The 26,496-nt window shown below is 33.1% G+C and overlaps 1 protein-coding gene across 2 annotated transcripts; it reads right to left on the bottom strand.

The window, feature by feature from the left end:
* Positions 1-507: 507 nt before the first annotated feature.
* On the bottom strand, positions 508-25,383 carry LOC126744538 (cingulin-like protein 1). Of its 2 annotated transcripts, none has more exons than XM_050451984.1 (13): positions 25,212-25,383; positions 23,534-23,574; positions 23,176-23,468; positions 22,870-23,122; positions 22,551-22,742; positions 17,929-18,222; positions 17,706-17,872; positions 12,071-12,202; positions 11,483-11,712; positions 11,175-11,427; positions 6,331-6,480; positions 6,085-6,283; positions 508-1,519 (listed from the first exon to the last, which is right to left on the bottom strand). In XM_050451984.1, exons 1-13 carry the CDS (start codon positions 25,234-25,236, stop codon positions 752-754), a joined length of 2,997 nt encoding a protein of 998 aa, XP_050307941.1. In that variant the 5' UTR covers positions 25,237-25,383; the 3' UTR covers positions 508-751. The 2 variants fall into 2 exon arrangements, with proteins under 2 accessions (XP_050307941.1, XP_050307940.1); XM_050451983.1 differs by having other exon boundaries at positions 23,525-23,574; positions 25,212-25,382.
* Positions 25,384-26,496: the final 1,113 nt, after the last annotated feature.

Here is a 26,496-nt window from a genome sequence, read left to right as displayed (position 1 = left end):
CCTGTATATCTATAGAATAAAATTCATTTTAGATATAATAAGAACATCATTATAAGGGCAGGCTTACAACACCATACTGCTCTGTTTAAACGATCGTTTTTATATCTCATCACTAAATACGTAAAAACCTTCCGTAAAAGAATAAATGTGACTAATCCGTTAAAAAAATAATACAAGCGTTTCTTTTTTTTAAATTAAACCATATAAGATTATGATATTCCAGGTATATTAACTTATTTACTACAAGGTTAACTGAACAGATGGTTGGTCTTTATTACCTACCAAATTCAAACTCGCTTTTTATCACTCATTTCCTTATTTAAATTGATGAGGGTTTGTACAAATAAAGACCTTTATTATTATTATTATTATAATTTACCTTAGTATGTACCAATAATTACCCTGTTACCAAATTTAGGATAACTGATTATCATTTCCATATTGTATAATATGATTTATAATTATTGATTTTCAATCAATTATATTAAATTTGCATAGAAAGAAACCTTTTTTAATAAAAAAACATTTTATTTATTTATTTACAAGAATTATATTATCAATAGATTTTAAAACATTCTGCCAATTTTGTTAAAGTAAGAATAATTCAAGGAGGTATAGCATTTGCAGGAATCCCGACTAAATCGCTCCCTTAGCACTAATTGCTCTACTTCTTAAATTATTTGAAGACCAATTCACAACAATTTAGTCGATCTAATATTAACCGTAAATAACGTAGAAGAAAAAAATAATTTTATTTGTCTAAACTAGTGCGTTTTTGCCTAACCGCCATTTTAACCAATTTAGTTAAATCCTCATACGATTCTTGTGCCTGATTGTGCAAATACTCATACCGATGCGCCGTCAGCTCTAAAACTTTACGTAAATTTTCGTTCGAATTACTTTGTTCAAAACTGACATTTTTTAACGATTGTCTTTGTGGTACAAACTTGTGTTGTGGAGTGTCGTCCCGGGAAACTTCATCTAAAGGCATATCGATAGCGGAAAGAAAGTTGAGTCTCGTCTTTATACAATCGACAGTCTGTAGGGAAAGACCTATCAGTGATCTAGAGTTAGCTTTGTGATGACAATTTGTGTGTATAGAAACAGAGTCGTCATCTATAAATGTCCCCAATTTGTTACTAGAACTTAATATCGACGACGTGTTGTTGTTATTTACGAACTGGCGCGATTGCGTCAAATTATCAGAATAATGAGAAACTTTTTTATTTGGCGTATCGTCGACAATACTGTCACATACAGAGTCTAACAGTCTCCAAGGGAAAGACGGTCTAGGTTCCCCCTGGGACATTTCTTTGATTTTTAAGTGGGTGCGTTGAAGTTCCTTCTCCAGTGCCCCAACCGTTTCTTGGAGTTTAAATCGTTTCTCGTTTGCCGACCGTACATTTTCCTCTAATTCTTGTATCTCTCGTTCTAGTTTGCACACGTGAGCCTCAAGAAATGCCGTTTTCTCTTGGGCAGCTTGAAGCTGTGCTTCTTTATTTTTTAATTGTTTCGTAACCTGAAATGGAGGTAAAAAAATGGTAAGTAGATCCCACACAACATTTACCAAGAAAAAAAAGGTCATTTGGACTGAAGCCGGATGTTAAGGTGTTTCAAGCAAAAGGTGCACCAGGTACCAAAAGCTCTTTTAGATTTCGAGTTAGGAGACCTTGAAGGTCGTAAAATGACGATACATACATTACATGATTTTCAACCTATTGAGTACTATACTGACTTAACATATTGTAACGTTTTTTTTTTCGTTGGTTATGTGCGAATTAAAATAATCGAAAGTTGTCACCTAATTTATTTACACACTTCACTATACGAAAACACTACCATTGTATTTATTTATAGCTATTTAAATCTCGCGCCAATATTTTGAACTTTACTTCACTGCACTGACAAGTGACAAGCACTAGTGATGCGGCTCCTGATATACTCGGCATAACGCTGTTCCGGAAGATTTTCGCTAACCTTCGAGACGTCGTGCGGTGTGCTACTTCTGTCATGCCGGAATGACGGAGAATCAGCAATATCGAGGTTTCTTGCTTATTTTTTTAATGGAACTCGTTTTTTCTCAGAATATGAATAATCTATCTGATCTGATCTATTGTGATGACCTTCACGCAATCCCTAGGAACAACCTTGACTCTTCTTTCGCGAAGGATAATTTGATTACAATTTTATTTATGTTGCAGTTTTTTAAATAAGAATTCAGCTTTTATGGCAAGATAGACATCTATGACGAAAAAACTACTTAAATTGACTTCTTGTTTGTTGGTTTTCTTAAGAAAACCGTAAACTTTTAAAATGCTTGCAGTAAAATTAAAACTTACTCAAGAAATCTGGAATGTGCAAAAAAATACTTAAAATGCCTGGAAAAAAAGGCCTAGAAAATAACATCAAACGCCTGGAATAGAATAAAATAATTATTTACGTAACAAGTATAATAAGTACAAGTATGTAACAAGTATAATAGTAATAAGTACTTTACGCATTTTATACGCACTAGATAAAACAAAATGACCTGGAATAAATAGGAATTTTAAACAAAACAAAAATACCAAGATTTGTCCCTAGTATATTATTCCAGGCGTTTATAGTCATTAGCTATGACTTCTAGGAACAATATTTTTGATGCTATTCTATGCTTTTCGAGGATTTTTTTAATCTTTCAGGTATTTCGAAAAAATTTTAAAGTTATTCCAGACTTTTATGGTCATCATCTATGGCTTCTAGAAAATCTGCCTTTGATGTTATTCCAGGCTTTCAAGACCATTTTTTTTTTAATTTTCCATATTCTTGTAATAAATTTTCAACTTTATCCAGTCTTCTGGAGTGTTTTTTTTTAATCTTTCAGGCACCTGAAATTCATTTTCAATTTATTCCAGGCTTCTATAGTCATTAACTATGACTTCCGGGGATATGTTTTTGATGTTATTCCAGGCTTTTTATGGTTATTAGCTATGGCCTCTAGAAAATATGTTTTTGATGTTATTCCAGGCTTTTAAAGCTAGTTCTGTTAATTATCCAGATCTTTCGAAATAATTAACTTATTCCAGGTTTTTGGGGTAATTTTTTAAATCTTTCAGGCATTTGATTAAACATTTGAAATTAATTTTCAATTTAACTATAACTTCTAGGAAAAATGTTTTTGATGTTATTCCAGGCTTTTGAGACCATTTTATTTAAAATTTCCAGATATTTCGAATACATTTTCAACTTATTCCAGGCTCTTAAGGTATTTTTTTTTCTCTATAAAATTTTCCAGGCATTTGAAATTAATCTATGTGCAGATATGTAGACTGTGTCATGATAATTCTGGTCATTTGGGCATTGATAAAACCATAAAGCGCATTTGTGAAAATTATTGGTTTGCACAAATGAGGCGATTTGTCACAAAGTATATCAAGGCTTGTTTACACTGTGCTTATTATAAGAAAACGGACGTAATCAAACAAGGTAAACTACATCCAATCGAAAAAATCGCAGTTCCATTTCATACACTTCACATCGATCACGTGGGCCCATTTTTTACAAGCAAGAAGAAGAATAAATTTCTGTTGGTGATTGTAGATGGTTTTACCAAGTTTTGTGTATTGGAATCTGTACGTGATCAAAAAAGTAAACATGTTGTTAACGCTTTCATGAACCTAATTCATCTTTTTGGTGTTCCCAATCGTATTATAAGTGATAGAGGAACAGTTTTTACTTCGAAAACGTTTGATAACTTTTGCAAGACTTATGGGATAAAACATGTGTTAAATGCTGTTGCTACTCCGAGAGCCAACGGCCAATGTGAAAGGTATGATAAGACTATTGTTAACGCTTTGGCTGCGACAACAGTAGAAAAAAAGCTGACAACTGGGACCAGTTTATCAAAAAATATAATGCTTACTAAATACTTCATTTAATCGAGCTATAAAGGCCACACCAATGGAATGTTTAATCGGTTGCAAATCAAAGAATATAGCTGAAGCATGGATTTTGAACGAAGTGCAAGTTCAAATTGAAAGATTGGATTTACATGAGTTGCGAGAGAGCATTTCCCAACACATAACCGAAGATCAACGAAAGCAAAAAAGAAAGATATGACAAGGTCAAGTATCAAGAAGGAGATGTAGTGCTGGTGCGAATAGTCAGTGGGGTTCCGACGGGGTCAAGCCGCAAACTGTTACCGAAGTTCAGAGGGCCATTCCGCATAACAAAAGTGTTAATTAATGATCGCTATGAGGTCCAGGACTTACGAGAGGGAGCCAAACGAGTTAGCAGACCGATGGTGGTGTCTCCTGATTTGATTAAGAAATGGAATACTTTTTAAGACAATGAATTATGGGTATAAGACGTATACTTACAAAGTAAGGTCAAAGGACCAATACGATACGAATTGAAAAAAAAAATCTTAACTGAGATCAACGGATCTCGATAAGTCAACAGATTTATGCATGCGAACTAAGGTCAAAGGATCTTAGTTGAGATCAACGGATCTCCATAGATCAACGGATCTCTGTGTGTAAGTTGTAAATATTGTGCCTTAATTGAAGTCAACGGATTTCCATAGATCAAAGGATCTATGTCTATACGAACTAAGATCAACGGATTTTAGTTGAGATCAACGGATCTCCATAGATCAAAGGATCTATGCGTATGAGTTAAGATCACAAATTTATATCTGAGATCAAGGGATCTCTCTAGATCAACGGATCTATATTTACGAATTAAGGTCAAAGGATCTTAATTAAAATCAAAGGATCTCCATAAATCAACGGATCTATGTACACAAATTAAGGTCAAAGGATCTTAGTTGAGATCAACGGATCTATGTGTGTAAGTTGTTAATATTGTGTCTTAATTGAAGTCAACGGATTTCCATAGATCAAAGAATCTATGTCTATACGAACTAACATCAACGGATTTTAGTTGAGATCAACGGATCTCCATAGATCAAAGGATCTATGCGTATAAGTTAAGATCACAAATTTATATGTGAGATCGACGGATCTATTTGTATTTGATCGACGGATCAAAGAAATAATACTTGAGGTCAAAGGACCTCGGCAATTACTTATAACGTTAAGGGCTAGCATATCACATGAACAAAATTGGGAAAAGTCCCTAGTTACTGTCAGATGGGGCATCAATACAGCGGTAAGCTCGGTCACCGGGAAATCACCTTATGAGCTATTTCTTGGTTATCAGCCACGTGGTATTGATGACGCTTATCTTACAGCTGAGGTTTGTGATGAAGAACCCGTTGACCTGCCGACTGTGAGAGCGGAAGCGTCAACAAAGATTGCTGAAAGTCAGCAAAAACAAAAGGAGTTGTACAACCAAAGACATGCCAGCATAAAAACGTATACTGTAGGACAACAAGTCCTTGTCCAAAGAACAAAGTGTTCAAATGATGGACAGAGCAAGAAACTCGAACCACGTTATCAAGGGCCCTTCACTGTAACGGCAGTGTTAGATAACGATCGATACGTGGTTGAGGATCTAGCGGGTGCAGAACGCTGTAAAACCGTATATAAAGGGATATGTCCCTCTGATAAAATTGTTTTCTACAGTTGTTAGTTCTAACGAGTCCGACAGTGACTACGAGAATTAACAAATGTAGTGAGAAACAGTTTACTAATTGTTGTTTTATTTTTTTGTTATAGGTAACGCCTACGTAAGAAAAGAGAGTCTTCACGAGGGCGCGAAGATAGTCAGGAATGGCCGAATGTAATCTACGGAAAAGTACCAGGCCCAAAATGAGACCACATGGTGCTAAAAGCAACCCTAGGCGGGGACGTGATAAGAATACTAATGAGCCTTCGAACTATGGTGGGAATCTACCCATATCTGTTATCCAACGGTTTGGACAAGCTTTAGATCTGCTAGAATGTATTTTAAAAAGGAAAAGCCCGGTAGTCTGGAATATATATTTGTCGTGAGCACTCGTGTCTTATTTATAAAATTTTGGTCGTTACAGGTGGTTACACAGTTTTTAAAGAGGACACACTGTATATGGTAGTAATATAACCAAATGATTAACCTTCTAAAACATATAGAAATGTCTTCAATCAAAACAAGAAATCTTACCTCAGAAACAGTGTATCTGGCCTCCCGAGAATATTTCGAAAGGCTCTCCTTCTCAAGCAAAAGATCGTTGCGGGATATTTTTAACACGTTAGCCATATTTTCTCGATACCTTAACAAGTTGTCCATATCCGCTAGTTGAGCGTTCTGTTTCTCTATTAGCCGTTTGTACTCGTCTAGCTTAATTTCATTTTGAATACACCTGTAAATGTATGTAATAAGATTCGTTTATAAAAAATTATTATTCACCTTTCGCTTATCGTTATCAGTTTTGCTTGTCCTTCGTCGAGCATTTTCTTCATCTCTTCAGTAGAACACTGCTCAAACTGTTCTTCTAACGATTCTTGGCGAACCTTTAGTTGACGAATTTCAGAGCGAAGGTGCTGCACCTCGGTGGATCTTAAATGTTTCAAAAACATTAGTAATAATTTTCAAAAAGCATTTTTATTAATTTGTGTAAGTGGTAGTTCATGGTACAACTAGTTTTACAGAATGACATTGCGACTGTCCTTGGCTTGGACATGATAAAATCTTAACAGTAGTTTAGTTCCCTTACTTCAGGCCCGAAAACTTTGTGAAAGCGTTTAATAGCATCATTAGTCTCTTTAAATACTAAGCTCGATTCTACAGGTTTGTTGGGTCGTATGTTTTTAAATGTATACACACATGGAGATGAAAAAGTTATTAAAAAATTACTATACTTCATGATGACCGAGGAAAAAATATTATCCTATAAATAATGGTAAAAGCAGCAGATTCAATTCTCCATTTAAGCAAAACGTGGCTTCGTCAGAAAAGTAAACATTGTACAACTTAACCATACCCAATGAAATTTAGTTGAAAAACCCTTTGACGAAGGGTTTTGCTTATTTAAAGAACATCGTAGTCGTATAGTCGAGTATTATAATCGAGATCAATTAAGTAAGAGTAAAAAATGTTTTTTAGCCATTTATAACTTTTTAATTTTTAAATGTCTCTTAATAATAAATTATTAATTGGTCAAAGTCTTGAAATAATTAGGAACTTATTAAATTTTATGAAAATGAAGTGGTATGGCTCGAAAAGGCAATATTCCACTTAAAAAGTTATTTTATAATAAATGTTTCGTTAAATGTAAATACAGAACTACCCATACTCCAGTCGACATCAGAAACAGAAGTATTAAAACTCTCATTCTTGACGATGCAGATTTAAGAATTATTCGAAAAATTCATAATCATAATGTGAAGGCAAAGGTGGTTCCTATATTAAAAACAATTACCAACAAATTTGTTGAAGATACTGGCTATCAACTATGTGAAGAGATTCTCCATAAAGAAGTCCATAAAAACGGTTTTCGTTGGAGAAAGTTTCCAAACAATCGAAAAGTGCTAAATCAATCCATCAGATCGCAGGATTAAAAATAAATAAATGGGGCCGTGTTCCGAAAAACACTCGGACACGTCAATTGAGATTGTAAGTTGTACATTTTATACCGCTTATATATGAAACTGCCAAATATTTTTGTAATATTAGCCATAGTTTTAATGCCTGATCAAGAATAAAAAACTATTATGACATCTTGAAAATCCCTGAACTACTTAATCTCAACAGTGATTTTGAGGGTTTTTCATTTACCACCCGCTGGCGGCTGGGAATCCGGTAAAAGAAGTACTGATGTTTGAAGACGTTCCGAAACGAATGTTTTGATTTATCGACTTGAAAATTGTGACATATTTATCTCAGCAGTGATTAGTTCCTTTTAGCTTACGTTTACTGTTTTTTTCCAATCATCTGTGACCTAACTCAGTACCTTTTTCATGGATCTAAAACTCACTTCATTCCGGCAATGGACACAGATTGGCCAGCGGGATCTACTGATTTAACATCATGTGATTTTCTTTGGTGAAGTGTTAAGCCTACTGCTATCAAAGCCAATCCCATTTCATTTCTCTCTATTGCTCCTGAATCGTACTTTTACAAAATTAAGCTCACTAAGTACAAGCAATATATTTATTGTAATTAGTCTTCATAAGGATTACACACATCAGATCAGATCTAGGAAGGTCTGGTTTAAACCCTGGATCTTATCACCAATTACAAAGCAACAGTTGTCACAAATCATAATGACAGTGGTAGTTCAGGAGGATTTATTCTGGATTGAAAGTAATAGATCTCAGGAACTCATGGAGATCCCATAAACCAAGGTGGTATTTGCAACTTCAATAGTCAACTATTAGAGATTTCCGCTTTGAAAAATAAATTTTATGACACTTTGTTGGATTTATGTCCATACCATATCTCTCATAAGGTGACTAATAGCGCAAAAGAACTTAAGATCATTGGCAAAGCAGACTAATTGGAAGCACAGGAAGCACAGTAATATAAGTCAAAATTAAGCAATTATTGGCTTCTGGGATTCTTTGGAGCTTCTTTTAGGCTCTTATGAAAAATCAGTAAAATCCCTATAAAGGGAGTCGAGACATTGGAATTTTTAATACAGGAATGCCTGTATGAAACAAAATTATTTGTGACTTATAGAACAGTAAATAAATCGGTTCCTTATTGGCAAAATTATTGGCTCTTGGGATTCTCTGAAGGTTTTTTTAGGCTCTGCTTATAAAAACAAGTAAAATTCCTATAATAGGAGTTGAGAAATTAAAATTTTTAGTACAGGAGTGCCTGTAAGAAACAAAATCATTTATCACTTAAGGAACAGTAAATAAATCGGTTCCTATTAGTCAAAATTAAGTAACTATTGGCTCTTGGGATTATTTGAAGCCTTTTTTTAGGCTCTTCTAAAACAAGCAATAACATCCCTATAATAGGAGTCAATAAATTAGAAGTTTTAGTATAGGAGTGCCTGTAAGAACCAAAATCATTTATCACCTATGAACCGGTAACTAAGTCGATTCGTGATAGTCAAAATTCACCAATTATGTGCTTTTGGGATTCTTGGGAGGCTCTTGTAGGCTCTTCTCAAATGAACAGTAAAATTCTTATAATAGGAATCGAGAAATTAAAATTTTTCACCAATTTCAAAGCAACAGTTGTCACAAATCATAATGACAGTGGTAGTTCAGGAGGATTTATTCTGGATTAAAAGTAATAGATCTCAGGAACTAATGGAGATCCCATAAACCAAGGTGGTATTTGCAACTTCAATAGTCAACTATTAGAGATTTCCGCTTTGAAAAATAAATTTTATGACACTTTGTTGGATTTATGTCCATACCATATCTCTCATAAGGTGACTAATAGCTCAAAAGAACTTAAGATCATTGGCAAAGCAGACTAATTAGAAGCACAGGTTTCTATATAAGTCAAAATTAAGCAATTATTGGCTTCTGGGATTCTTTGGAGCTTCTTTTAGGCTCTTATGAAAAATCAGTAAAATCCCTATAAAGGGAGTCGAGACATTGGAATTTTTAATACAGGAATGCCTGTAAGAAACAAAATTATTTGTGACTTATAGAACAGTAAATAAATCGGTTCCTTATTGGCAAAATTATTGGCTCTTGGGATTCTCTGAAGGTTTTTTTAGGCTCTGCTTATAAAAACAAGTAAAATTCCTATAATAGGAGTTGAGAAATTAAAATTTTTAGTACAGGAGTGCCTGTAAAAAAACAAGTACATTTATCACTTATGAACAGTAAATAAATCGGTTCCTATTAGTCAAAATTAAGCAACTATTGGCTCTTGGGATTCTTTGAAGGCTTTTTCAGGCTCTGCTTTATAAAATCAAGTAAAATTCCTATAATAGGAGTTGAGAAATTAAAATTTTTAGTACAGGAGTGCCTGTAAGAAACAAAATCATTTATCACTTAAGGAACAGTAAATAAATCGGTTCCTATTAGTCAAAATTAAGCATCTATTGGCTCTTGGGACTATTTGAAGCCTTTTTTAGGCTCTTCTAAAAAAAACAATAACATCCCTATAATAGGAGTCAATAAATTAAAAGTTTTAGTATAGGAGTGCCTGTAAAAACCAAAATCATTTATCACCTATGGACCAGTAACTAAGTCGATTCGTGATAGTCAAAATTCACCAATTATGTGCTTTTGGGATTCTTGGGAGGCTCTTGTAGGCTCTTCTCAAATAAACAGTAAAATCCTTATAATAGGAGTCGAGACATTGGAATTGTTAGTACAGGAGTGCCTGTAAGAAACAGAATCATTTATCACGTATGGAATAGTAAATAATCGGTTCCCTATAGGCAACATTAAGCAACTATTGGCTCCTGGAATTTTTTGAAGCCTCTCTTAGGCTTTTCTGGAAAAACCAGTAAAATCGCTATAATAGGAGTCGATAAATTGGGATATTAAGTACAGGAGTGCCTGTAAGAAACAAAATTATTTTATCACTTATGGAATAGTAAATAAATCGGTTCCTATTAGTCAAAATTAAGCAATTATTGGCTCTCGGGATTCTTTGGAGGTTTTTTTGAATATCATTAATTAATATATTAAAGAAGTAGGGTCCTCATAGCAAATCTCATAGGACCTTAATATCAAATAGACTCTGTCAAAAGCCTTGAAGAAGTTAATACAGATAACTATCCAAGACATCTGACACGAATTCAGTGTAGGTTAATGTGTTCGGTCAATTATTATCCCATGAAAACCATTAAAATATTGACGATAATGTGTTGCAAATATCAACTAAAGGAAACGTACAAATTTGTTTGTTTATCACTCTAATGCTAGAAGAAAAGTGTAATTTTTCAACTTTTCGATATCTCTATCGCACTTTACACTTGCATTATGCTGTCTTATCTAATTCGCTTCACTATATATAAAGGTTCGATAAATCTGATTAAGCATAAGAGCTTGTCTTCTTGTCTTATCGGCTTTAAAATTACTCGATTTTGCAAAAGGCAGATATCAGTAAGAATATCACTTGATGGTTTTATTAAAGTCTGCTTTTAATTGATCAAATATTTATCTCCGCGGTGATTTTAAACATTTTACCTGTTTAATTAAAAAATTGTTAATTAGTATTTACTTATGGGGATCTCGATGTATTGCAAATACGCTTAATTTGAAGCTCTACAAAACCACTTAAAAAGTTTTTTTTAAATGACCATAAACGCATAAAGCAAATAATAAACATACTTCTCCTTTAGCATCCTCTCGCTTTCCTCGAGCATCAACTGGTAATTCATTATGTTCTCCTTCTGCTTCTTTATTTCGATTTCCATTTGGGCGGGTGGGATCGCCTCCTCCTTCATCGCGGCCATTTTTCTCGCGTAAGATTCTTTTTCCTTTTCCATCGCGCGAACTTTATCTTCCAGCTCTCGTATCCGTAAATCCTTCGCAACGTCTTGCATGTATTTCTCCGCTACCGGTGACGACATTTCCCTTACATCTAAAAACCATATCACGTCACTTGACTTATAATAACAAAAAAATATATATTATACTTTTTCCCCATTCAATGCTACAAGAGAGTTTCTCCATCGTTTCCTTAGATTCTTCCTTCATACGCGATATGTATTTCTCGAATCCGGTACATTTTTCAACGGCGGCGTTCTTTTCCTTAATAACCTCCTCCAGTTCTATTTGTTTATTGTTAAGTTCCTCCTCCAAACTGGATATTTTCGTCACCAGTTCGTTTTCGATTTCCTCTTTTGCGTTTTCGACGCGTCCAATCCTAAAATTAAAGGAATTATCACATCAACTTCAAAAGTAGATTTCACCATTCTCACCTTTAATATATATTCTCTACACTCTTAGAGTATTTGCTGGTTTTGAAAAATAATAATTTTTATAAAGTTTACCATTCAAAGTGTCTCAGTTATACCACCTTAACAAATAAAGTGCTTAATGTTATTTAAAAAAAAACATATATTTATCAATATTTTAACGCGCATATGCGGATTTATTCTCCTATAATAGATTAAATGTGTCATATTACTGTAGAAATATGGGTTTTCTTAATTTAGTAGTAAGCTATCCTGAGAGGAAAAAGTAGCTCAGCAAATGCCCTAAGGGTTAGATCGAGTATTAACCTAGTTTCAAACTCGTTTTTGTCGGCGGTAAGCTTCTGCAGTAAGTTTTCTTGATGCTTGAGATTTTTTGCCATCTCGTCCTTTTCCTTGGTCCATTGCATTTCCTTGTGTTTCAACTGGTCTTGAAGCAATCTAAAACGAGAATAAAATTAGTAGAGATTAAAAAAATTAATGGGCAATCCATAAATTATGTCACGCGTTCTTATTGACTCATTTTTCAAAACAAATGCTTGGTAATGTAAAGATTTTATTGCCAATAAACCGTGGTAGCCACAATGACCTAATATAGCTAATTTTTGGTAAAATAAACAAGGGTTCATTCATCAAATTTCATCTGGTTCAAACCCTCTAAATAGGAAACTAGCTTCTAGGGGCCTTCTACTGCTAGTGAACTTGTTAACATTATTTCAACAACTACGATTATAATCTAGGAGCTCATTACCCAAGAACCTTTTTTGGAAAGAACCTCAGGAATTTTTGTGGGTTTAGTTTGATCTTAGATAAATCGAAAACCCCCGGGATAGTTGAGCAACAACGGTCTGTTTTATGCAATACAACCTTTAAAATTATCAAAAAATTGGTGAATTTTTTATTGGATATATTAAATATACTATCCTAAAAACGAAATATTAACTGCCAGGCCATTTTCATTCGGTTTTAAACGCCATGAACCAACAATAGGTAATAATTTATCTAAAATCAAATTAAACTCACATAAATTCTCAATTGATCTGACATATGGAGGATTTTTATCAGTGAGAAAGTAATTCTTGAATAGTGGTACCAAGTTCCCTAGCAAACCCTTACACTATAATAGCCTGAATCTAGTTGTTTATTTAGAAGGTTTGAAGGAGATGAAATTTAACAGCCTATAATTTGAGTATCAAACAGCAGCATCACATTTTCTAAAAAAATGCACCACATTTTATACTTTTGTAACATATTATTTGCACAAGCGTTAATAGCACTTCTCCCTTGTTGCTTTAGTGTCTTTTTTCAAATAATTGAATTTTGTATTTAAATCGTTTAATTTAATTTTTGTTAATTTAACATTTAATATTGGCTCTTGGGATTATTTGGAGCCTTTTTTAGGCTCTTCTGAAACAACCAATAATATCCCTATAATAGGAGTCAGTAAATTAGAAGTTTTAGTACAGGAGTACCTGTAAAAACCAAAATCATTTATCACCTATGAACCGGTAACTAAGTCGATTCGTGATAGTCAAAATTCACCAATTATGGGCTTTTGAGATTCTTGGGAGGCTCTTGTAGGCTCTTCTGAGATAAACAGTATAATCCTTATAATAGGAGTCGAGACATTGCAATTTTTAGTACAGGAGTGCCTGTAAGAAACAAAATCATTTACCACTTAAAGAATAGTAAATAAATCTGTTCCTATTAGTCAAAATTAGGTAAATATTGGCTCTTGGGATTCTTTGAAGCCTTTTTTAGGCTCTTCTAAAACAAGCAATAACATTCCTATAATAGGAGTCAATAAATTAGAAGTTTTATTATAGGAGTGCCTGTAAGAACCAAAATCATTTATCACCACCTATGGACCAGTAACTAAGTTGATTCGTGATAGTCAAAATTCAGCAATTATGGGCTTTTGATTCTTTGGAGGCTCTTGTAGGCTCTTCTCAAATAAACAGTAAAATCCTTATAATAGGAGTCGAGAAATTGGAATTTTTAGTACAGGTGTGCCTGTAAGAAACAAAATCATTTATCACTTATGGAATAGTAAATAATCGGTTCCCTATAGGCAAAATTAAGCAACTATTGGCTCTTGGGATTATTTGAAAACCTTTTTTAGGCTCTTCTAAAACAAACAATAACATCTTTATAATAGGAGTCAGTAAATTAGAAGTTTTAGTACAGGAGTGCCTGTAAGAACCAAAATCATTTATCACCTATGGACCAGTAACTAAGTCGATTCGTGATAGTCAAAATTCAGCAATTATGGGCTTTTGATTCTTTGGAGGCTCTTGTAGGCTCTCCTCAAATAAACAGTAAAATCCTTATAATAGGAGTTGAGACATTGGAATTTTTAGCGTTAATAGCATTCTCCCTTGTTGATGTAGTCTTTTTTTTCAAATAACTGATTTTTTTATTTAAATCGTTTAATTAATTTTTTTTTTTTGCAAATAGAAACTGAAATTCAAACTACTTTAATTAGTTTTTAATCCAATCTTTGCAGTGCATCAATTTTGGTCATTTAAAAATTACAGGGTGATTGATGGTTGATGGTATCTTAGATGTTTTCGAAGAACGGAAAATATAATTTTTTTGAAAATTTGGAATCATGGGTTTTAGCTAGTGATCTAACGAATAAACATATTTTTAGCGATGCAGCATTGCCGCTTTTATCAAAAAGTAGTAGCAACTTTGTTATTTTAAATGGAATATCCTGTATATTATTTTATTTTCTAATCCACTATCGCTTTATGATTGCTTTTGTATAAGGTGTTCCTATATCTATTTTTAGTGATTTTCGAGAAATTAATTATTTTCTTTATTTTTTGACCAAAACATAGCTCCAAACAAATTTTTATTAGTACGACACAGAAATGCGCAGAAAATTTAAATTATAAGCGTAATTTACGGAAGTATTGCACATTAGTTTTCACTATAAAAATTTGTTCCAGATTATACAGGGTTGGTCAAAATTAGTGATTTTACCGCTAGATACAAAAATTGTGAAAAAGGCATTTTTTTTAAATGGAACACCCTATATATTATAACATATTCTAAAAGGAAATTGAAATCCCTTTCTAACGAAGCATAGTGTTCCTATATCTAAGTGGTTCGATTTCTGAAATAAAAGCAAGTTTGTGTAAAAATCGGAATATTTTGACATACACTAGTGGCCAAAAGTAGATTGACAACTACTTATTTTTCAAATTTGTTTATTATCATGGTTTAGGAAATGATAAATTAGGTGGGACAGTACCTGATTAAAAAAACCACGGAGTCTATATGTAATGTTTAATTATATTTAAACTATTTATTCGTAATACCCAAGTATTTTATTTAAAAAAAATTAAAAAACTAAACAATTTTCAAGTGGCCAAAATTAAATTGACAAATTCAAAGCTTACTAAAATTAAAAATAAGTATAGAAAATTTAAAGGGTTTTATTCAATAATGCGTTGCATAGCCTCTATTTCTTCTCACTTCCACCAACCTTTTGGGCATTGACCTAATTAAATTGTCAATATAGGACGTGTCAATGGATATCCAATCCAGCATTTTTGAAATTTTTAGATCGGATGTGATGATCAATGTAATCCCAAATGTTCTCGATCGGATTTAGGTCCGGTGACTGTGACGGTCATTTGATAACATTAATTTTTTTTTGGGTCAACCATTGCTTAACGACCTTGGATGCGTGTTTCAGATCGTTATCATGTTGAAAGTAGTGGTTGAGTGGCATAACTTCATCAGCGTAAGGTACCATAACATCCTGCAGTATGTCTTTATACATGAAACGATCCATCGTGCCTTCTATCAAGTGTAGTGGACCCATCCCATAGCCCGAAAAACACCCCCACACCATCACGGAACCACCTCCATGCTTGACTGTAAATACCGTATATTTGGGATCATACCTTTGGTTCACAGGACGCCTAACATATCTTTTGCCATCCGAATTAATCAAATTAAACTTTGATTCATCACTAAACATTTTTTTTTCCATTCGGAGACTGTCCAGGGACTATGTTCTCGAGCAAAGCTCAATCGCGCCCGTACGTTTTTTAAACTTAGCAGTAGTTTCTTTGCAGGGCGTCTTGTTTTTAAATCACTATATTGAAGTCTCCTTCTAATGGTACGACAACTAACTGAACCCACACCTTCTTCTTCCAAATGCAGCTTGATTTCTTTTTGTTGCGAATGGGTTTTGTTTTTTTCAAAATTAATTTGTCAACACGGCTAGTGGTCTTCTTTGGTCGGCCAGTTTTTTTTTTGGCATAACACTTCCACGGAGATTAAAATTTTTTATTATTTGACTTACTGTTGCCCTCAAAAGAGAAAATTTTCGAGCAATATCCGCCTGTTTAACCCTTTTCCGGTAATCGTCGATTATTCGCATCTTAATATCGATCGATAAAGTTATACCACGTGGCATTGTGAATATTTTTCAAAACTAATAGTAAGGAAAGTCAAATCAACAGAAACCAACGCATAAAGCTCAGAGACTGAATAAATATGTTGTTTGTCAATCCAATTTTGGCCACCTAGCAGTCAAACAAAATTATTGGAATTTGAGAGAATTAGGGAAAATATTGAGAAAAAGTGCAAGCAATAAAAATCTATGGAATTTGTTTCTTCAAACTATGTTGATGTTTACATTCCTAAACACTAATAAGCTCAACCGGTTTTTCCTTTGCTTCAGATAAAATATATCCATGCATAAAAATGGAATTTGTCAATCTACTTTTGGCCACCAGTGTATTTGCCTTATGCGGCCATGTAGCAAGAACATGCCGAAAGTTCAACGAAATATACCCTAATTTACAAAAAAATGGATAAAAGCACATTTGTGTGTATGCAAAATAACTTTATACAATTTGCTTTATCCATTTCAAAAAAAATGCATTTTTCACAATAATTATTATATCTAGCGGTAAAATCACAAATTTTAAACAACCCTGTAAAACTTAGAACAAATTTTTATAGTGAAAACTAATGTACAATACCTCCGTAAATTACGTTTATAATTTCAATTTTCTGCGCGTTCCAGTGCCGCAGTAATAAAAATTTATTTGGAGCTATGTCTTGGTCAAAAAATAAAGAAAATAATTAATTTCTCGAAAACCACTCAAGATAGGGATAGGAACAACTTATACAAAAACAATCATAAAGTGATAGCGGATCGGATAAAATAAAATAATATACAGGGAAAATTTAAAAAAAAATCAGAAGAACTATTTCACATTTAAAAATTATGAACTGTATATCAGTTTTTCTCTTTAAAATACAGAAAATTACCCCGAGAACTTAATCCCTGGAATACATGCAAATCATGTTAAATGTCTGGAATAAAATAGAAAATTATTTGAATTTTCTGGATGACATTAAAAAATTACGGCAAATGCCTGGAATTTTTAAAGTTAGCTCCAATGCCTGAAAATTTATAAAAGATTACTTCAAAAGCCTGGAAAATATGAAAAAAAAATGTTAAATCACTGGAATCCATAGGAAAATAATTTAACAATTCCGAAAAATATAAACAAATGTTTAAAATTTCTACAAATTTTTAAAAAAATCAGAAAACCTGTAAAAATTATTTAAAAGTTTTGGGAAAAATGCAAATCCAAAAAATCGCTAAAATATAAAAGTAGAAAATAATTAAACTGTCTGGAACACCTAAAAATTACATTAAATTACTGGAATCAATCAAACAATTAATTACGGAGAATGAAATAAGTAATAAAATAATTATAATGTGTTATTATTCTATCTCATTATAAAGTGTACCCAATCAAGTGCTCCCTAACTATATAAAGAAAAATAAATATAAATTAACATTAGGTTCAACAAAACCATTCGAAACATTTGAGCTTGTAGCCAATTTTTTTGTAATACAATATTTCCTAGAAGAGAAGAATTGACATATTATCTCCATTACATTTACCTTATCTTCTTCTGCATTTCAGCGTTCGTATGTTCCACGTCCCGCTTGTCACTCTCCAACTCCGTCACGCGAGTCCTTAAGGTTTTTAAATTTTGCGCGTGGGTACTGTTACGATTTTTAAAGTCTCCCGTTGTCTTTCTCTCAATTTCCAAATCTTGTTCTAATTTCTACACAAAAAAAAATATAGTTAATCTATTATAGTGTGCAAATATAAAATAAACACCTTAACTTGCTCCCTTAACGTGTGCAAAACACCATTCAATTCCGCCAGAGATCGATCGTACGAAAACTTCTTTTCCTCCATTTTTCGTTGCAAATCCTGAATTACCGTCACCGAGTTTTCCCTCAGTTGTTCCTCCTCCTTCAGTTTCAATTCGAGCTCCTCAATTTTCGAATCTGTGTTCAGGGCTTTTTTGTCGTTCAGCAATTTCTGCCAGTTCTGCACCAAATTCGTAATTTTAGCCTCGTGTTCTCGTATCACCCCGTCGAGGGACTGCTGGAGCTGCAGACCTTCACACTACAAGTAAAATCATTATTAAATAAGAAAAGTTCATTAAATATAAAATAATTCGCGGTGCGGCAAAGCTGTGTGTTTATCGCATTTTATCGTTTGTGTTTTTTGTTGTAAATTGTTCTAACTTACCAAAAAAAAATATAAAATAAATTATAAAAAGTATACTGTGCTGTTGTGTATAGTCTATTTAAAATGAATTCGAACAGCAAAAAAAACAAATCACAATGAATAAGCGGCATCTTCTTTATAAAGCATAGGCGTGCAAAAAATAGAGAGCTATTATTTCTTAAAATGTTTTAAAAATCCATTCATTGGTTACATTTATTAAAATTTTAAATCACTCTATTTTAGGATAGTTATTGCTTGTAATGTTACGCATGTTTTATTATTTAGCTAATATTTTATATACTTTTTTTAGTAGTTTTGTTATAACATATTGAACTTAAATTTGAATAGGTACCCTGTATAGATAAAAACTAGTTATATTCAGTAAGCGATGTATGGATAATGTAATTCAAATGATTTATACGAGGATTTATAAACTTGTTATATTTATTATTATTCATTATATTTAGTAATTAAAATGTTTATAAAAAAACTCAAAAGTCACTGTTTGAATCTTCGGAACTGGAGTCCAAACTTGGATTTATAATAATGGGGTTAACATGAGTTAAAATACCATACTCATTCTCTTTTTTAATAACACTCCGAACACAATTCCTCCATATGTCTATTTTATTAATTTCTTCTACAACTGCCCTTATAGTTTCTAATACGAAAGTATCGTTAGTTGGAGATCGATTATATTTTCTAATTCGGTCCTTTAAATTAGCCCAAATCATCTCTATGGGGTTAAAAATACAGTAGTACGGCGGTAGACTTAGACTAATACGGTGTGTGGCCATTTGCCTCGCAGAGTTTATCGATAACGTATTCTTTTTTAAAATGTTAATTTTTTATGGATTTTCATCCTTTTTTGTGGAATTATTTGGGATTTTTTGATGTAAAAGCGAATGGTACGACGCGTTGTCCATCACAATCACCGAGTTTTCAGGTAAATTGGGAATCAATTGCTCAGCAAACCATTTTTCAAATAGATTGGCTGCCATGTCCTCATGGTAATCAGCCAACGAATCCTTTATATTTTTGGCCGACAACAATAACGCATTGGGGATGAAGCCGTTATCACCACCTGCGTGTAAAATTATAACACGTTTACCGCGAGAACTTGGTCCACTTTTTTGGTTGAGCACTTTTTAGTGTCGTCCACCCAACCATACTTAACGACATCATGAGTATCATACCAAGTTTCATCTAGGTAAACTATGTTCCTGTTTAATTGACGGTATTCCTTTATTTTTTCTAAATATTCCTGTCGCCATGTTACAATTCGAGGAGACTCCATAATAACCATCCTTTTATCTAACTTTTTATATTTAAATCCACATTCTACTAATACACAACGTAATGTAGCAAGACTTTTATATTTGTAGTCGGGATAATCCGTTAGTAGCTTTCTTTGAATATTTTCTAATGATGGAACTTTGTTTTCACTATAAAATTGATAAATAGATCGACGAATAACATTTTTGTCGCTATCATAAGTTTTTATCACATTTTTTTTGGTTTACAGAATGATCAATGACATTTCCTGCTTTTATCACACTGTAAACGGTGGTACGAGCCAGCTTAGTAAGCTCACAAATTCTTGTTAAAATTTGATTTTGTGAGGCTTCAGGCATTTCACTTTTCAAGCAATTAAAAATATTTAATATTAGCCGCTGTGATTGAACATGTAGGTCTTTATTTAAAAATTCGTTATGTTCCGGCCTTTCAGCTTCGTTATCTGACACATCAGAGGGTCTCCACAATGCCATCTTGGTTGTATAATTTACCAAAATTAACGACGAAAAAACGTATTTAGCAACAAAAACAGCAACAAAAACAGCAACATCTGTGATCTCTGCCAAAAAATTGATCGTTCAACGGTCCGAAGCCTGGTGATTTCGTGGCCAGACAGCCTAAAGTATACCAGGACGGCTCGCATATATTTTGTTTATTTTTTTTAGTACCTTGTTGTGGATTCTTGACCGTTCCCCAATTTTAGCGCCGTTCGAATTCATTTTAAATAGACTATAATTCCTTAAATTTATTTTGAAATTTCAATCACTTTTGTTTGCAAAATAAGATAAAAACAACTAATTCTTCCACGTAATAGTTGCCAGAATGCCTACCTTTTCCCAACATCTAAGAAATGGTGACTGCTTAAAATGCAAAACTAAAATTAGGAATGATGAGGAATTTATTTTTTGTGATAGTTTTTCACAACATTAAATCATGCACTATTATGACTCCTACTAAAATGAGAAACAAAGAACACTTATATTCTTCTGCAACAGTTGTAAGGAGTTATTTGTCGAAATTCCGTTACTTCTAAATAAAATAACATTGCTCGAAAAGGAGATTTCTTCTTTGAAAAATGAAATTGATTAAGTATCAAAATAGCTAAAATTCGATAAAAATAACGACCAGGCGTTATTTTTATCGAAAATATTAACAAAAAAACAATCTTCAGTAAGAATTATAAAACACCCTGTAACATGAAAACGATTCGCCTTTCAAGATTCCTGTATATGAAGTTTTTGTCTTATTTTTAGACAAACATGCGGCCTGGTAAAATATTAAGATGTAATTTCGGAACACTCTGTAGATACTATATTTAATTTAAAATATTGTTAAAAGTTAGATAGATTCGTAAATTTCCTGGCTTATAAATGCCGATCGTAAACTCAATAAAAAAACACGCGAATTTACAATTGTGTATAAAGTTTATGGTTTTTTGTTCCTGCTGCACACTGGCCCTTTCGTCTGCGCATCACATCGGCCACTTGGATTTGGTTGAGTTGTAGTATACTACTATAGTAGTATAGTACAAACTAAAACAAAATAGCGCACGCGTCGTTCGGTTCGGGATTTTAATTTTTTGGCGGCCAACCTACGTATGGGATTTTAGAGGCTCATTAAAATTAAAAAAGGAACAACAATTTTATGGTTCCTCTATGGATTAAAAAAGGACGATGATAACACGAAAGTTGTCATGTTTAAACGAGATGAGAGGATTATAAACTACTTGGAGAAATGGTGAATATTTTCTATAAACTAAAGTAGATATATGTTGAAAATATGTTTAAATTAATTTGTCGGTATAACTTTGATGATGATAATGATTTATGATAATTACTTAGTGCAATGGCTTTGCAAGCCAAGCCAAATATAAATAATTTTTTAAAAATTTGAAGATTTTCATATCGAAGTTAACGAAGATTTACTTATTGAAGAATAGACCTTACTAGAGTTCATAGAAACCTTTTCGAGAAATGTTGATGAGCTAACTACAGATCAGCAATGGCCTATTTCAAAAGAAATAATGCCCCAATTTTTTAAAACATGCTTGTTAGTTTTCTTCCTTCCGCATTCAAGTGCTATGAGCGCAAGAATTTTTAATTTAATGGATTGGACATGGAGAAAAGAGAGAAACAGAGTGGACATAAAAACATTAGTAGATTAGAATTAATAGTCAAACTTAAAAAAGATGGTGCAACTATCTTAAAAAAGGTTAAATTAAAGGAAAAATTGGTCAAGATTTGTTAAATAGTTTCAAGATAAATTACCCTGATTTGAAGTTTTACAAAGTTATGATTTATTACTACATTTTCATGCTTTTTATGTTAAAATGTGGCATAAGTAAGTCGCGTCACCTCAAACAAATTGCCCTGCTGCAACTCTATTTATTTTCTCCTCAAAGGTACTATAACCACCTCCCGCTTTGCAATTTTTAAAATCTGGCAACCCTAGTCAAGGTGATCAAAAGTTTTCTGATTTATGTACATTATTTTAATAGAGTTCAGGTGAGTTACATTGCCCAGATCTTTTGAACAGTATCAAGTTCCGAAGTACAAGCTGAAATACTAGAAATAACGTTTTTTTCCATATTGTTAACCATCAAACAAACTATATGTTTAATAGTCCTCTGAGGCGTTTTTGGTGTTGGTTGTGACTTCACTAGCATTTCTCTCTCTCTCAATTCAAGACTCAATGTCATTAATTAGGTTAAGTTCTTTTAATTGTTAATGATCATGAATAATGTTATTTTCGAAATGTGATATAATTACATAGTATCTGCCTTTTTATATATTTTGTTAATAAGTTTTGTAAAAGAAAGGGCTGATCCCGTTAAATAAATAAATATAAAAAAATATGTAGATTTCGCCTCCTAAGACTTGAACAGAACACAATAAATAAAAAATCCAGAAAATATAAACTAAATTTACCTTAAGTGATTCAATCTTATCGGACACCTGGGTTACGTCTACCTCGGACTTCGTAACGCTTTCCAGTAACTCCACTATAAGAGCTCTTCGACTCAAAAGGTTTTTGCAAATATCCATAAGGGTCTTTGGAATTTCTTCGATGCTGCTTTTCATGCCATTGACAACTTCCATTGAAATCTCTTCTCCACCTCCCTAAAAAAGAGTTATTGGATTATGGGCCAAAAAGATCGGTTTTTCGGGATGCGTGTTCCTGCTTAATGATTTGAATTTGAATTATATAATCAGAAAATCCTTTTTGTAAGAATATAGTGAAAGTTACCAGATTATTTTGTGGCTTCTTGTTCATCTCGTCAAACGTTATCAATTTGACCTCGTCCACCTTCACATTTTTGCCAAACTCTTCTAATCGCTTTTTGATTTGAACTAAATTCTGATATAATTCGATAATCGGTTTTTGCTTCTCCTGGAGGTCCTTTTTCATCTGAACGTATCGCTTATTTTTATTGAGAAACTGAATTTCTAATGTGTGCTTATTATTAGAGGGCGCTACGGGTTTAGATGGTGTTGGCATCCTACAGATTTAACCATTAGAAAACGAATAAAAACATAAAGTTCTCAATGGTACCTGCTGGTTGTTTTGACATTCTTTACAAGACTAGGGTTCTTAATGGGCCCAGAGGTTTTTACTGGCAAAGGAATGCTCGATGATACGGGTGTCGGTCTTACCGACAAAACTTTCGATGCAGGTTGTGAAATTGATCGGGCAGATTTCGGGCGTTGTCGAGTGTTTGGCTCTTTTTTCGATGATGAGATGTTGAAGACCGCGCTCGAGGAAGCGCCGCTTTGAGTTGACCTCGGACTTGACACCGTGAACCCTTGCGCCAACCGAAACTCCGCGTTATCCAGTTTAACTGTTTCCTGTTATTTGACAGAGGATAAAGATTATAGAGTTTTATAAGTGTTAATGCTCTTACCATTTCTACCTCGCCTGGAATATTCTCCGACTCGAAGGCATCGTAAAAACCTGAAATGAGAGTAAAAAATTTTATTCAAGGTCTTTTCATATTGGGATTAAATTTCTAATGGGCTAAAGTAGACAAGACAGTTCACCCTGATAATCTTGAAAAATAAATTGTTTAGTCAAATTTAATATTGAGGGGTCAATTTATTGACAGAAATTGCGCTTCTCTGACGTCATATCCTCACCCCTTCAGGGCCCCCATTTTAAGATTTAGTTCTAAATATGTCCAACACCTAAAGAGTTGTCTTACATAACCTCTAAATTTAAATTAAATTCGAATAAAGTCCAGTTCAGAGATCTATTAGAAGATGTGCCGGTGTTGCTTGTATTATCACATGGCATGCATGTTTAAACCTTAACCATTGCCTTAAACTCAATCATTGCATTAAGTTAATAAATGTGTTAAACATTTTTTTTAAATGTATACATTTCATTCATAAAATTTGGCTACAAACGCCCACGTACTATTTTGTTAGACGTCTGACCTCAGTCCCAGCCAATCAAGCGTGAAAAGTTGCACAGGTCCGGCCTTAAAGTTTATATGTATTTAAAATTTTATTATTCGGGATTTTTGGCTTTAGTTTTATATAAAGGTAGAAATTCAGGATAGTTGATAGCAAGATAACATTTAATTTAAAGATAGGTTAAAGTACGTAAAATCAGTTTAACCAAAAATTTTAATTTAATAAGTTTTGTGTTAGTTTTTAGCGCCATCAGTGGGGTGTTGTGTACAATAAGTGATGAAAGAATATGTGGTACAAATTACTTAGGCCCATTTATTCCGATTTACTTTTAGACACAAAAGGGGAAAATGTTTTGGTTTGTCTTCAAATTTTTTATATTTCCCTTTTTTGGGTATTGAGATTTATTTTTATTTGGTGGTTATTAACGGGGATTTTGGTTGCCACATTCAATGCCTTTATTATTGTTTTTTTTTTAATTTATACATGTTATGAATAACTTTCTCATGAAAACCCCATCTCTATATTTAGTACCAACATCTTTTGATAAAAAATAATTTTAATTAATATTTTTTAAAATAAACTTTTAATAGGTATGACGTGCAAGGGTGACTGTGTACACGTATAGATCAAATAAAATGCAAGAAGATATTTGTATAACGTGGATATATTTTCGGTCAACTTTCGTTAATAAATAGCCATCATTAGTGCTACAGGTCAAAATTTGACGGAAAACCCTTTCTCTAAAGGGGTCAACCTATTATTTCGAGAAACACATACGCAGCGACCTCAAAACCTTAATCTATGGGCTGGTATCCTGGGAGGAGAATCTTCTTCTGAGTGGGTGTTGGTTCTACCCATCGAATTTAATACCTTTGGTAACGAATAGTATAGAGTTCAATGGTTCTACCAAGGAACACTTTGTGTCTACCATTTTCTCTAATTAAAGAGAATAATCAATCAAGAATTTCGATCTCAGAATATACATTTATAGATATGTATAACCTCCAACAATTATTATGAACTGGTGTCTTCTTTCGCGAATAAGCAAATAAAACTAAATATTAAAAAAAATAGCCAGAGAGACTTAAATTAAATTTCCTTTTAATATGAGATGACATATGTCATACTACACGTTACCAAAAAATTAATATAAAATAACGCATTGTACAGACTTACCCTGATGACTTTCACTCTGGTTCATGTTCACTTCGGATCCACTCGCGGCATATTTTTTACACAAAACTAAAAAAATAGGTAAAACGTTTAATGTTGTATAGGATTAGAACAATCATTCACAGTAAAATTTTTTAGAGGGAAAACGTCATTTAAAACGAATTAAACAATTGATTTGACAAAACATGTCATAGAAACGGACCGGTACCGATGCGATTTACCTTTAGGTCTTATATGGGGGGTAGGGTATGAAAAATAAAAGAGCAAATATGTGGTAAATAAGGTACTTAAGGGGAATAAGGCCTAGCTAAGAAAAAAATTGAATAAAGTGAAAGACTGTAATGTTAATATTTAGTTTAATACACCAAAGTGCTTATAAGGTTTATATTAATTTTAACAAACTTAAAAAAATAATCTTTAAAAAAACTAGAAAACAAAAAATAAATATTAAGAAAAATAACGCAAATCGGCCTTATGGAGGTTTAATAAAGCCTATACATAAAAATGTCACAACTCGTTAATTGGGCGAAGTTTAGCAGCCATCGGAACACTCAAAATCATCCATGTCATTGACTGTTAAGCCAACACATTCCTCATGGTACCATTTAAGACATTTGCTGCACTGCCTCATATCGGCCTGCCTGTCTTCCTCACATCCATGGCAATACCATTCGGTACTTAACTTTTCCCTGGAGCTTTCAATATCTTTTTTCAATTTGGCACGACTTTTGTTCTCCTCGGTAAAAAGATCTCTAGTGACTGGAGTTCCTTTGTAGTTTAGAGCTTTTTTTCGATTTTTTTTTAGATTTTTCATTAGTTTTTACTGGTGTGGGCAAAAGCTCATTAAAAGAAGTGACTTTTGTTGTTCGTCTCTTTAATTCAGCAAGACCATGTCCCTCGGTCATCAGTCGAATCCGAGTCAGAAGAGTAAACATTGGAATAGGAAAATTTGCCAGACTTGTTGGATGCCATTCCAGACGGACCAGGTTGAGGAGATTCAGGTGGACGCCTATTTTCTTTGTTGGTATCATCCAGTGCCGGTACGTCTGAGAAAATTGAAGGAGCAAATGCTGTTTCTGGAATTGCCTCGGGATTTAATGGAAACAGACCAGTAGCCTTAAAACCGTTTATAATGTTACTATGTGTCATGCATTTAGACCAAACATTTTTTGTTATAAATTTGTGATTTTTCAGCATTGAATTTTATTCGAGAGAATTAAACTAATAACAAGGTCGCCGGATTGTAAAGATGTTTTCAACACAAGTTGAAAAGATTTTTTCATACAAT

The sequence above is a fragment of the Anthonomus grandis genome, chromosome 14 (assembly GCF_022605725.1).
Source record: "Anthonomus grandis grandis chromosome 14, icAntGran1.3, whole genome shotgun sequence".
In the NCBI taxonomy this organism is placed as follows: Eukaryota; Metazoa; Arthropoda; class Insecta; order Coleoptera; family Curculionidae; genus Anthonomus; species Anthonomus grandis.
This window is presented reverse-complemented; position numbering and strand designations above follow the sequence as displayed.

Excerpts from the sequence above, each read along its gene's own strand:
- LOC126744538 (XM_050451983.1), bottom strand. The coding sequence starts at position 25,236 with ATGAACCAGAGTGAAAGTCATCAGG. Across the intron at positions 22,743-22,869 it reads AGAAGCCACAAAATAATCTG|GGAGGTGGAGAAGAGATTTC; the intron begins GTAACTTTCACT and ends ACTCTTTTTTAG. Across the intron at positions 1,520-6,084 it reads CCAGATACACTGTTTCTGAG|GTTACGAAACAATTAAAAAA; the intron begins GTAAGATTTCTT and ends CCTCCATTTCAG.